General features: G+C 45.1%; 1 protein-coding gene across 9 annotated transcripts in view; it reads right to left on the bottom strand.

Moving 5' to 3' along the window:
• PTPRT (protein tyrosine phosphatase receptor type T) overlaps positions 1 to 13,003 on the bottom strand; it is a 253,569-nt gene that overhangs the window by 28,106 nt on the left and 212,460 nt on the right. For all 9 annotated transcript variants that reach the window (XM_069953700.1, XM_069953698.1, XM_069953704.1 and 6 more), the window contains one exon: positions 33 to 120. In XM_069953700.1, coding sequence (XP_069809801.1) covers positions 33 to 120 — 88 coding nt within the window. The remainder of the gene's footprint in view (positions 1 to 32; positions 121 to 13,003) is intronic.

Below are 13,003 nucleotides of genomic sequence, written 5' to 3'. Positions count from 1 at the left end.
AATCCCCCATCTGCTCCTAAGACCAAACTTACATGAGATGATGTTCCCGTATCTGTTCTTGTTGCGGTTTTCGTCCTCTTTGGCCGTGTCCCAGGATGCCGTCTGGCCTTCGGGAAGCGCCTAGGAAACATAGGACCATTATATTGGGTATATACAGTATAGTAAATATTTGCATTGCCTCCCTTTAATTTAGCGCTGTGCGAGCTGCGTCTTCACCCGGGGCCGCGTGTCTATATCAAGCCTTTGGAAGTCTCGTTTTATCTGACACCATCTTCTACGGCGGATTTGAAGTGGTTTTCTTTTATGTTAGAAACTAAACAAAGTAAGGCAAGATGCGTCCTTAACCATTGATCCTCAGTGCCGGGTACCCTGTGCAGTATCCACATACACTATGTGCTTCCATCTCATTTACTGCTAAGTTTTTGCTTTCCTAAAAATAAACCCTTCGAGGGGATATAACTAAGACCAACGTCTCACATGGCAAATATAACCCCATTGTTAGATTGTATAGATTCTTAAAGGGGAACTCCCACCTTTCTTCAGCTGCAGGTTATGCATTCAACCCTCCCCGAAATAAATCCGCAAGTCTATGGGACTTTGAGCAATTCCATATACCGTCTGCTTTAGGATTGGACTTGTCGGGAAGCTTGAATGCATATCCTGCCGCCATAACGAGATAATAAATCTGGGGCTTCGGTAGCAGCCTGTGTCCTGCGCCTTTAAATCTACCCGATTGACTGTGTAGGCCCCTCCCCCTTTACACAAAACCCTGCCCACTTTTTCAACAGGTGGTGTAAACCCAACAATTGTTGCAAATGTTCTTCTGCCCCAATATGTGAGGGCTAATATCTAAGGCTATCTGTGCATATAAAAAATTGCTGACCGAAATGTTTTGGCCCTTTCGGCCACCCATCATCCGGAAATTACGAGTTGTCATCCCCTGAAAAACACTATCTATGGCAGGATCAGTGGAATCTGACTGATCAATTTCCACTAAGGTGCAAGATCTGGGTCATTCCAGGTGCTGCCATATTCCAGTAACTCTTCTCGGACAGTCCCTGCTTGGTAGAGGTTTCCCCTGACAATAAGGGTTTATGCAAATCAGGTGATTAATATTCAGGAGCACTGTGCTGGCATTGGTCAGAGCAATACGAGAAATGAAAGCTGAGCTGTGATTGGCTGCAATGGGCAACAAAGAGGATCTTACTATAAGGCAGCGTGATAAATCCCTTCCAACATGTTTCGAGTATCGCAGTGCTCTCTTTATTAGGTCAGTATAACACAAACATAATATATATATATATATATATATATATATATATATATATATATATATATATATGCTTTGACTAGCAGGAAGTATTGGTCATAGGTTTCACATGTGCAATCACATTCAGCAAATACAGACACAGGAACAGACACATTAGTCTATAAAGAACAAGTTATTCATGATGCAAACAGTAACTCTCTTGTTACTGATCTTTCTTGAAAATAAGCTGATCACAAAGCATCCTATTGCTGGGACCCCAAAAGATCAGCTGTTATTCATGGAGAACCCAGGCAGTAAGTGATTAGTTTACCTGCAGCACTCCCAGAGGTGAAATAAAGTATTACACAAGGTGTGTTCATATCAGTCTATGAATTAGAGAGAGATGCTTTGCCATTGCTCTACACTGCCAGACAGATGAGTACCCAGCACAGCGCCCCTCTCCAGTAACTCTCTAATAAGGTATATGACCAGGATTATATATATCCAGTATTGTGCGGCCTCCATTGGGGCTCCACAGTGGCTGCTGAATTACAGCTCAATACAAGTCAGATAAATGGAGTCCTAATAACACCGTCTATAGAAGCCCGCGTGCGGTAACATTTTTGGAAAATGATTTTTTTCTCTTAGAAAATTGTCTTTACTTTTCAGCTAAAATAGAATTTTCCGTCTGCAGTAAATACATCACCCCCTTCTCTTACATAAGATACACCTCAGTGATGGCGTCCAGTATCCATCACTGGTTCCCAGTTGGATCCACTGAAGAAATAACAGAGTACAAGGTCCGTCGGCCGGTCAGGCATCTGATTTTTACCATTATTCCTTTTTTTTTCTCTGTAAGGGTTAACAAGAACTGTGTGGGAGCCGTGAATATGGCTGGTCCCTATCTCTTATGTTCTTCCCCCTCTTCGTGCCTTTATGGACCTCGCTGTGTCAGTCATAAGGGAAAAGAAAAGGCCAAGACCCAAAGTGTTCCCAGAGAGCTGGAGGCGACATGACTAAGGGTATCACTATGGGGCTCTGACCCAACCTCAGGGTGAACATAATACAGAATCTGTACTTACCCGACCTCGTGCCCCTGCAGTTCCACATAAAGGCCCCTCTCAGCTAGACAGCTTGAAGTGATTCCCTTTAAATACCATGTATAAAGTAACAGACTCTGGGGGGGGGGGTCTGACAGTGCACCGTCCCCAGCCGGACCAACTTGGAAGCCGAGGAGGCGGCTCAGGGCCCTAACAGTGCTAGTAGACTGCACACAAGGCACCAAAACCTCTATAGATAGCCCATGGGGACCAAATGGCTAGGAACTTAGGCCTCGAATTTGGCTCCACACTAGTTACAACCCAGCATTGCCTTCTTTCTTCTCCCTCTTCGATATATTATTTCCCGCCGCCCTCCCATTTTCAGCCAGGCTGGCCGTAGAGTGGTTAACTGGTGCCACAGACCAACCGGGCCGACCAGGCCTGGCCTCGCGTTCTGCGTTCTATTGAAGCCGGATCTCTTCTATCGGGGTAGACAGGTAATGAGCGGTTAATTGGAGCCGCGGCTTTGATCAGAGGTCTATTTGCCTTTAAAGGATCCAGCATCCTAATAGCGGATAATCTCCCAGCAGAGACGCCGGGAGCAGGAACAGCTCATTTCCATCCCACTTCAAAGCAGCCGAGGGGAAAACAGACAGTATTATCAAACAGCGGGGTCTTGGAGGGGGGCCTTTGTCAGCCCGCACTTTATAAATATGTCATTGGAATTCGCACATCTCACAGTTCTCTCTTTTAGCTTTGTATTTTTTCTCGCTCCATAGTTTGGAATTTAGTTTGGGGAACAGTCGGTGCCTCCAGAGCAGTTAATCAAAGTCAAGTCTCAGCCACCTACATAATATCCCACCTTCTCTAACTGTGCAGAGGCGGGGGTAGACGGATGCACTGTGCAAGAACAGCGTGCACGCTCCCTGCCTACTGACAAGAGGTATCTGATCACCATAGACTTAGAAAATCCTTCTCTGATAGTGCTACATTCTCTATTGTCAGTAACTGAAGGCTAAGGAAATCATTAAAGGAGAACTCCGGGCTGGGGTGATTTTTGGCAGAGTGCTGTGGAGGGGGAGGATGAGGGAAGTAACATGCTCTTACCTCCTTCTCATCCACAGCCCAGGGATTGTCCTTTAACCTCTTAAGGACGGAGACAATTTTCGTTTTTGCGTTTTTTCCTTGTGCTTAAAAGGCCATAGCACTTGCATTTTTCCACCTAGAGACCCACATGAGCCCTTATCCTTATTTTTTGCGTCACTAATTGCACTTTGCAATGACGGCTGAATTAAAGTACACTGCGAAACCAGGAAAAAATTCAATGTGTGGTGAAATTGAACAAAAAAACGCATTTCTTTTATGTGGGGGGTATTTGTTTTTACGCCGTTCGCCCTGGGGTAAAACTGACTTGTTATATATGTTCCTCACTTCGTTACGATAACAACGATATATAACATGTATAACTTTTATATTATCTGTAAAAAATTCAAACCATTGTTAACAAATATATGTCCCTTAAAATCGCTCCATTCCCCGGCTTATAGCGCTTTTATCCTTTGGTCTATGGCGCTGTGTCAGGTGTCATTTTTTGCGCCATGATGTGTTCTTTCTATCGGTACCTTGATTGCGCATATACGACTTTTTGATCGCTTTTTATTAAATTTTTTCTGGATTTGATGCGACCAAAAATGCACAATTTTGCACTTTGGTATTTTTTTGCGCTGACGCCGTTTACCGCGCGAGATCAGGAATGTGATTAATTAATAGTTCGGGCGATTACGCACGCGGCGATACCAAACATGTTTATTTATTTATTTACTTTTATTTAAAACATGGGAAAAGGGGGGGTGGTTCTGACTTTTATTAGGGGAGGGGGCTTTTTACTAATAACAACACTTTTTTTTTTTTTTTTTTTAACACTTATACTAGAAGCCCCCCTGGGGTTAGGGTTACTCCCCCTGGGGTTAGGGTTATTCCCCCTGGGGTTAGGGTTATTCCCCCTGGGGTAAGGAATATTCCCCCTGGGGTTAGGGTTATTCCCCCTGGGGTAAGGAATATTCCCCCTGGGGTTAGGGTTATTCCCCCCTGGGGTAAGGAATATTCCCCCTGGGGTTAGGGTTATTCCCCCTGGGGTAAGGAATATTCCCCCTGGGGTTAGGGTTATTCCCCCTGGGGTTAGGGTTATTCCCCCTGGGGTAAGGAATATTCCCCCTGGGGTTAGGGTTATTCCCCCCTGGGGTAAGGAATATTCCCCCTGGGGTTAGGGTTATTCCCCCTGGGGTAAGGAATATTCCCCCTGGGGTTAGGGTTATTCCCCCTGGGGTTAGGGTTATTCCCCCTGGGGTAAGGAATATTCCCCCTGGGGTTAGGGTTATTCCCCCTGGGCTAAGGAAAATTCCCCCCCTGGGGTTAGGGTTATTCCCCCCTGGGGTTAGGGTTATTCCCCCCTTGGGTTAGGGTTATTCTCCCCTTGGGTTAGGGTTATTCCCCCCTTGGGTTAGGGTTATCCCCCCCTGGGGTTAGGGTTATTCCCCCTGGGGGACTTCTAGTATATACACACTGTATAGTTATACAGCAAAAATCAATGAGATCGGCACTCGTTTGCTTTCGGCTGCTAGACACCAGGGAAGAGCTGCATACAGTAATCGGATGCAGTTGTCAACTTTGACAGCTGCATCCGATTACTGAATTAGCAGGCACGGCGATCGGACCGTGCCTGCTAATAGCCACGGTCCCGGGCTACACGCGGCACCCAGGATCGCGGCGGTTCTGGGTGGTGTCGCCGCGCGGCCCCGCTCTGAACACCTCTTGCGGACGCATGGTGTACGGGTACGTCATGCGTCCTTAAGAGGTTAAAGAGGTTTTAAGAGACTTTTACATTGATCAATGTCTGATTTTTTTGTTAAATTTATTTCAGATTAACTGGTGTCAAAAAGTTTGTAATTTTACTTCTGTTTAATAATCTCAAGTCTTCCGGTACTTATCAGCTGTCGTATGTCCTGCAGGAAGTGGGTGAAGGTACTTATACTCTTTCCCTCTTCTCTTCTTTACACAGCCCCACCAATAGGAGGTTAGACCCGGTCACCCCTATAAAAGGTCAGTAGTTCCTGGGGGGAAGGTCTTTTTCTAGTCATCTGCAGTGAAGACACAGATGCAGTGCTAAACCCACAGGAGGGGTAACCGTCCTCTAGGGCAACCTTGTCTATGCCAGGGATCTCTCTCCAATTACTTCAGGACAGTCTACAGGATTCTGATCCCCAGTAGGACAAAGAGCTTAAGCTGAAGTATCTTACTGACCTACGCACAGCTACCTTGTGAGGTCTCGAGGAGTCTGCTACACCCAGTTGTATAGGCCTGGGGCACATACTACCCAACCTGGGACTCTCTGATCTGGTTGGGTAAGAGGCGGTCTTCTATATATTGCTGCTAACCATGAGTACAATGATTCCCTTCCCCACAAAGTTATTCTCTCACCACAATCCAGGCGGAGTACTGCTAATACTTAGACAAAGTCCCCAAGACGGTTCCTGATACTTCCTTCTAGTCAAGTTTCACTTCCCTACACCTCACTGCTTCTACCCAGCAGGCATTTCCGTCACCTGCACCTAGTGAGCCTACCCCTTTAATTTGTATTGTACTGAAGATTACAGTAAAGTCTCAGTTTGCTTAAGTATCACCACTCCTGGCCAGTGTGCAAAGCCCCTCAGCACCCAGGGCCACGGCAATAAGACTGTGTGATCCCGGCCTTATCTGGATAACAGTAATGAGTTGCTGATGTGGTGGCGGGCCCCTCACCTATAGGGCCCATAGGCAGCTGCACAGTCTGCAGATACAGCTGGTCCCTGGGGGAGATAAATAATTCTCTGACCATATAACCGGATAGCGGTGAAATCTTCGCCTGCAGCCTATGAATAATGTACGGAGCAGCGGTTCGGAATCTAATACTTGTAAAGTGTGTCCAATCAGATAAGGGGGATATTGGGAGTTATTTAGCATGTATGATGGCTTCAAATAGTTCTAAAATTATGCAAATCACTTTATCTGCGATTAGCTGGAGGCTGCAGCTATTTCAAAGAGATGTGAAGGCGTAAATCCTCAGCGGAATAGAGCGCCGTGTCTCTCAACTGCCAAGGAAGATGTCAACAAGGAAAGATGGCGTCTTAATCTAAGGAAGCCCACCGGAGAAATACCGATACTGAGGCGGCCAGACGCTACCTGGCATGATGGCTGCCGCTATAGACGGGTGGTATCAGGAGAGAGGAAGGGGCCATGGGTTATTCCAGAAGAACCTTGACAGATCTAGAAAATATATAAAAGCTAAAAAAAAAAAAAAAAAAAAAAAAAAAAAAAAAAGTTGTACTCTGGATGCTATTGGCTACAAAGGCGGCTTAACTTTGTATTGGATCCATATTAAATTCAGTATTTGATCAGTATCAGTATCTGGTCAGTATTTGATCCCTATGTTCTGTATTTTGATCAGTATTTGATCCTCTGTGTATAGACGGTTGGTGACCAGAATGTCCCACATGAGTCTGAATAGTTTCAGGTGATCTTCATACATAAAGCAGCCACTTAAAGGGGAATTCTGACCTCTGGGGCCTGCACAAATGTCCTCTGAGCTAGAGAAGGATGGGGGTCCCTGCATTCAGATGTCTACCAGTCGGCGTGTTGTCCCCTATCCTGTCGACAATGTATGCGTTTTGGAGATAGGAATACCCCTTTAAGTTTATTGATAATTCTGTGACATACTGTAAATGGAGCAGAGGAGTGATCCGCTTTCTTACAGAGACAGCACCGCTCTTGTCTCCTGCTTGGGTGCAGGTTCTGTGACTTGGTTCCATTCGGATTTTACAGTGTCCCCAAGGAGAAGGAAGCCATCCCATTACAGCCATAGGCCATAGCCTGTATTTTTCAGGGCTGCATCCAACCTCTTCAGGCAGCGGTAATGAAATGCCGAGTGATCAGACTCAACCAGGCTGGAATTTCGCTCATCTCTACTCTGACTATATAGATATTTAAAGGTTCTTATAATCCTGTACACTTGGCAAATGTATTTTTATGAAGACCATCCATCAAGAAGAGTCTTCAGGGCACCTAAGGACATGGCGTACAAATAATTATATTAGCGCTGACAATACATAACTGATGTTCCCAACCTGTCACTGCGGAATAAATATAAAATGTATCCATGGAAATATAGCCATAAAAATACCACGCTGCAGAGTTCAGGAAAGTATAAAATGTTCTCCAAGATGTTTATCTGGCTAAAAACAACAACTCATCTTAAGGTGTGCACCTCCTTCTGGGCCTTGGAAACAACTCATCTTAAGGTGTGCACCTCCTTCTGGGCCTTGGAAACAACTCATCTTAAGGTGTGCCCCTCCTTCTGGGCCTTGGAAACAACTCATCTTAAGGTGTGCACCTCCTTCTCGGCCTTGGAAATACCAACTTGTCTTAAGGTGTGCATCTCCTTCTAGGCCTTGGAAACAACTCATCTTAAGGTGTGCACCTCCTTCTCGGCCTTGGAAACAACTCATCTTAAGGTGTGCTCCTCCTTCTGGGCCTTGGAAACAACTCATCTTAAGGTGTGCATCTCCTTCTCGGCCTTGGAAACAACAACTCATCTTAAGGTGTGCACCTCCTTCTGGGCCTTGGAAACAACGACTCATCTTAAGGTGTGCATCTCCTTCTCGGCCTTGGAAACAACTCATCTTAAGGTGTGCACCTCCTTCTGGGCCTTGGAAACAACTCATCTTAAGGTGTGCTCCTCCTTCTGGGCCTTGGAAACAACTAATCTTAAGGTGTGCCCCTCCTTCTGGGCCTTGGAAACAACTAATCTTAAGGTGTGCTCCTCCTTCTCGGCCTTGGAAACAACTAATCTTAAGGTGTGCTCCTCCTTCTCGGCCTTGGAAACAACTGATCTTAAAGGTGAGCACTTCCTTCTCAGCCTTGGAAATACCAACTTGTCTTAAGGTGTGCACTTCCTTCTGGGCCTTGGAAATAACTCTTCTTAAGGTGTGCCCCTTCTTCTGGGCCTTGGAAATAACAACTCATCTTAAGGTGTGCCCCTCCTTCTGGGCCTTGGAAACAACTCATCTTAAGGTGTGCCCCTCCTTCTGGGCCTTGGAAATAACAACTCATCTTAAGGTGTGCACCTCCTTCTCAGCCTTAGAAACAACAACTCATCTTAAGGTGTGCACCTCCTTCTCGGCCTTAGAAACAACGACTCATCTTAAGGTGTGCACCTCCTTTCCAGACTTGGAAACAACTCATCTTAAAGTGTGCCCCTTTTTCTGGGCCTTGGAAACAAAAACTCCTCTTAAGGTGTGCACCTCCTTCTCGGACTTGGAAATAACCTCCATAAATTCACTCTTCCCCCACGTTGCACTGATGAAGCCCCTTAGGCGGACGGTATGGTAGAGAGCTGGAGGCTGAACTGTTTCAGCAGGTTATTCCCGCAATGGTGATCATTTGAAAGACTGCGAGGTGCTTATCAAATCATTTTTTCCAGGAATCACATCTTCACGGCTGCGCCACAGTCCAGTGAGGGGTGTTCGCATGTAATACATATAATCGCTAGCCATGGTTGCTTATTTAAACTCATTACCGCAGTCTGGAGAACCTTATATGACCTGAAGGTGGAAATTTTTTGCATATTCAGCCATTTCAGCTCAGATCTTTCCTTAAAACTGATAGGAGACTGAGAATATGATGGAATAAAAGATGGTTTCTGCTTGATTGTAATGGCTGTTCCTAAAGCTAGACGTTTGATGGGCTACATGGTGATTGGCTGGTTCCCAATTAGAGAAAAATAGTTGAAACTTGCCCATTTCAATGGGACCATGCAACCGTCTAAAGCAGGGATGTGGAATCTTCATCCCTCCAGCTGTTGAAAAAAGTTATACAAATCACCAATATACACTTATTACGGGAAGTGCTTATAAAGTGCTTTTTCCCCTGCACTTACTGCTGCATCAAGGCTTCACTTCCTGAATAACGTGGTGATGTCACTTCCTGGATAACATGGTGATGTCACTTCCTGGATAACATGGTGATGTCACTTCCTGGATAACATGGTGATGTCACTTCCTGGATAACATGGTGATGTCACGACCCGACTCCCAGAGCTGTGCGGGCTGTGGCTGCTGGAGAGGATGATGGCAGGGGGATGCTCAATGTCCCTCCAGTGCCCTATGTTCCTCAGTGTCCCCCTGCCAGCATCCTCTCCAGCAGCCACAGCTCGCACAGATCTGGGAGTCGGGTCGTGACATCACCATGTTATCCAGGAAGTGACATCACCATGTTATCCAGGAAGTGACATCACCATGTTATCCAGGAAGTTACATCACCATGTTATCCAGGAAGTTACATCACCATGTTATCTAGGAAGTGACATTCCCATGTTATCCAGGAAGTGACATCACCATGTTATCGAGGAAGTGACATAACCTTGGTATTCATGAAGTGACATCACCATGTTATCCAGGAAGTGACATCACCATGTTATCCAGGAAGTGACATCCCCATGTTATCCAGGAAGTGAAGCATTGATGCAGTAGTAAGTGCAGGTAAAAAAAAACACTTTATAAGCATTTCCAGTAATACGTGTATATTGGTAACTTGGGGGGCAATACAATACTTAGTATATGGAGGCCCCTCAACTCTCACCAGACAGAAACTGTCACAAGAAAGGAGGGTTGGACATGGATTTTAATTGCCTGATCCTTTTGTGATAGGCTTACTTCTCCTCTCACCATTTAGAAAACATGGATGCAAAGCCAAGCATTTTTTTTGCCATTTTTCAAGTCCAATTAGGCAAAAAAAAATAAAAAATCACAAAAAAATTCTTAAATAGTATGTTTACCAAAATCTAATTTTCTGATGACATATTCCCTTGAAGTGGCCCAAACCTCACCAATATAAAGCATACTAACACCCGAATATTTTCAGTGGCACTTTAAAGTGTAAAGCCCCTATTACACGAAGGGATGAGAGAGAGCAGACAAGCACCGAGATGTCAGGTCAGCGCTCTCTTGCTCCTCGTTCCCTGCCCACTACTATTACACCTGTTGGCAGTGAGCGGGTAAGAGCTGAGGGAGCTGCTGGGGGGGGGGGGGGGGGGGGCTGCCCGGGTGATCACTATATTGCCCGGGAAGCTAATAGAAGATAGTGGTAGTCGGCTGCAGCCACCCCTATTACAGGGAGCGACAGCAGCAGATCACTGCTATCGTAATCGTTGATTTTTCAACGTGTTGGAAGACAACGATCAGCCGACATCATGCATGTTGGCTGATCATTTTCTTCTATTACACAAGATGATTATCGGTTGTAATGGCCGATATCACTTTGTATAATAGGACCTTAAGTGTTAGTTGAATTTTTTTTTGCAGTATCAATATTACAAGCGATTTTAAGAAACTCTGTAATAGGTTTTATTAAGCAAAAGAGTTTCCTTCTGTCCTCAAAAAACAGTTTTCGCTTGTCCTAAAAAAAAAAATAAAAAATTAAATGACAGTTCCACTTTAAGTCGAATGATGTATTCTGCATCCATTCCATGCATTAAAAAACCACAGATTGTCTCAATAGCAGGGACCTAATCCATGTAAAAAAAAAAAAAATAAAAAAAGCAAAAAACCCCCATCAAAATATACAGTCAAAAGAGTCATAATAAACAACAGAAATCCAAGGTGACCCTCCCTGTTCCTGAGGCCCGTTGTGCAGTGGATTTTCCTGCAGGTAGTCCTCCCATACCTATAGGGTACACACACGTCGGATTGCTGAAGTCTCTGCTGTTCTCTTCCCCCATATCAGATTTAAAGCTCATTTTCAGTTTTAGCCTTGTGTGGATTAACCCTTCTTGTCGCAGTCAGCGACGGCTTTTTCTCGACCCTGTATTGTCTCTACGCTACTTTCAGCCGTAAATATCAATGTTCGTAAAAGGGGGACATTGATCACACCAAGGCTTGTGTCAATACGCCGACCTAAAATAGAACTCATTGTATTCATTGGGCCCGTGTTTACAGCAAACAAACAAACCCCACGGCTTCTGTGCGTTACAGGGAGATCACGTTGCGGATTATTTCAACCTTTGAAAAGTCCATCTAAATGTTTTCTTTATATTTCTTTTATTGCAATAGATTTTTTTTACAGTCCCACATGGTGACATTGTTGTTACACCGAATCTAATACTAGAAATGGGAGTTCTCCTTTAAAGTGGACATGTCAGCAGGAAACAGGGGTATATATAAGCTCATGGCTACACAGGGCTTCTCATCAAGAGTCCAGCCATATATTTGTACTCTCCATAGTCCTTTCCAGTGCTGAGATAAAAGTCTTATTGTTGATATGTGCTCAAGTGCCCAGGGGGCGGGCGCCCTAATAAGTGCCCAGGGGGCGTCTCCTAACATGGCAAGTGTCCAGGGTTATCCAGCCCACCTCATCTTTATCCAGTGGCTTTGAATCAAATGGTGACAGGTGGATACAAGTGTGTACATAGGTTGTGAATAAGCGGACATGGGTTGGACTTACCTGTGTAAGGAAACGCCCCTATGGCACCTGAGCCTAATTTACACATTAACAAAGGGCTAATATTTCAGTAACAGAAAAGACTATGGGGATTAAAAAAAGTGGGTCCATAAACCTGATGACTAGCCCAGGGGTGTATTACCACTTCTGCAAGAGCCCACTTGAATATTCATACCCCTGTTCTGATTGGCGATGGACATGGTGGCGGTGAATAAGTGAAGATCAGCTGAATAACTCTGAGCCCTTGCTGTGCTGGAGAACACCCCATGGGTTAAAATAATAAGGCTTAAGAAACCAATCAGAACGATTATAGATAGTGCTCCTACATAGCCCCCCTACCGCATCTGCGGTGTCTTCATCGGTAAGTGTAGTTACTGGAAACGCATCTTTTATTCCGGTGCATGGGGCCAGGGGAGAACCGTGAAATAGTCATCTGGGCGGTGTCCAGACTGTGACTAGTCATGGCTCTCTGCCTGACAGTACGCTCTTCAGGGGTGATTGACAGGCAAAGAGACTACTAACGGGTCTCTCCACCTGGAAATCATCCTCGCAGAGCTCGCTAAAGGGCAGAGAGCCGCGACTTGTCACTGCGCAGATGACTTTTTCACGCTTAACCACCGAAAACATCCTAAAATACCCAAATAACACAGAACTCATGAAGAAAAGTAATCATGAGAAAGTTGTAAGGGATCCGGGACCTGGATGGAATACAGGGACAGAAAGACAGTGTGAACCCAAGACAGGCCCCCAATACTGTCCCTGTCTACTTGCCAGCTTGACCCTAGGTGTTTGGCGACATTTGGATATCGGTCCCTATGCTGGGTAAGTGAAACTTAAACAACTTAGGACTATATTTAGAAGAAAAAATTGCAAAAAAAGTACTGAGAAAGGAAACCCAGGACCTATATGCTATACAGGGACAGAAAGACAGTGTGAGCCCTAGTGCTAGGCCCCCTAAGACTGTCCCTGCCTAATTGCCAGCCTGACCCTTGGTGGTTGGTGACAACTGGGCATTGGTCCCTATGCTGATTAAGAGAAACACAGAACAAAGACAAACTAACACAAAAAAGAACCTTCAGGCAGAAAAAGAAAAACCAGAGATCGTAGAACAGTACAAAAACAGCTGGCAAAAACAGAGGTAAGAAGAACAGACAAAGAGGTCAGAATACCAAGCAATTCAATCCTA

The sequence above is a fragment of the Dendropsophus ebraccatus genome, chromosome 14 (genome assembly GCF_027789765.1).
Source record: "Dendropsophus ebraccatus isolate aDenEbr1 chromosome 14, aDenEbr1.pat, whole genome shotgun sequence".
Classification (NCBI taxonomy): Eukaryota; Metazoa; Chordata; class Amphibia; order Anura; family Hylidae; genus Dendropsophus; species Dendropsophus ebraccatus.
The sequence above is the reverse complement of the archived record's forward strand: the minus strand, read 5'-3'. Positions and strand labels throughout refer to the sequence as shown.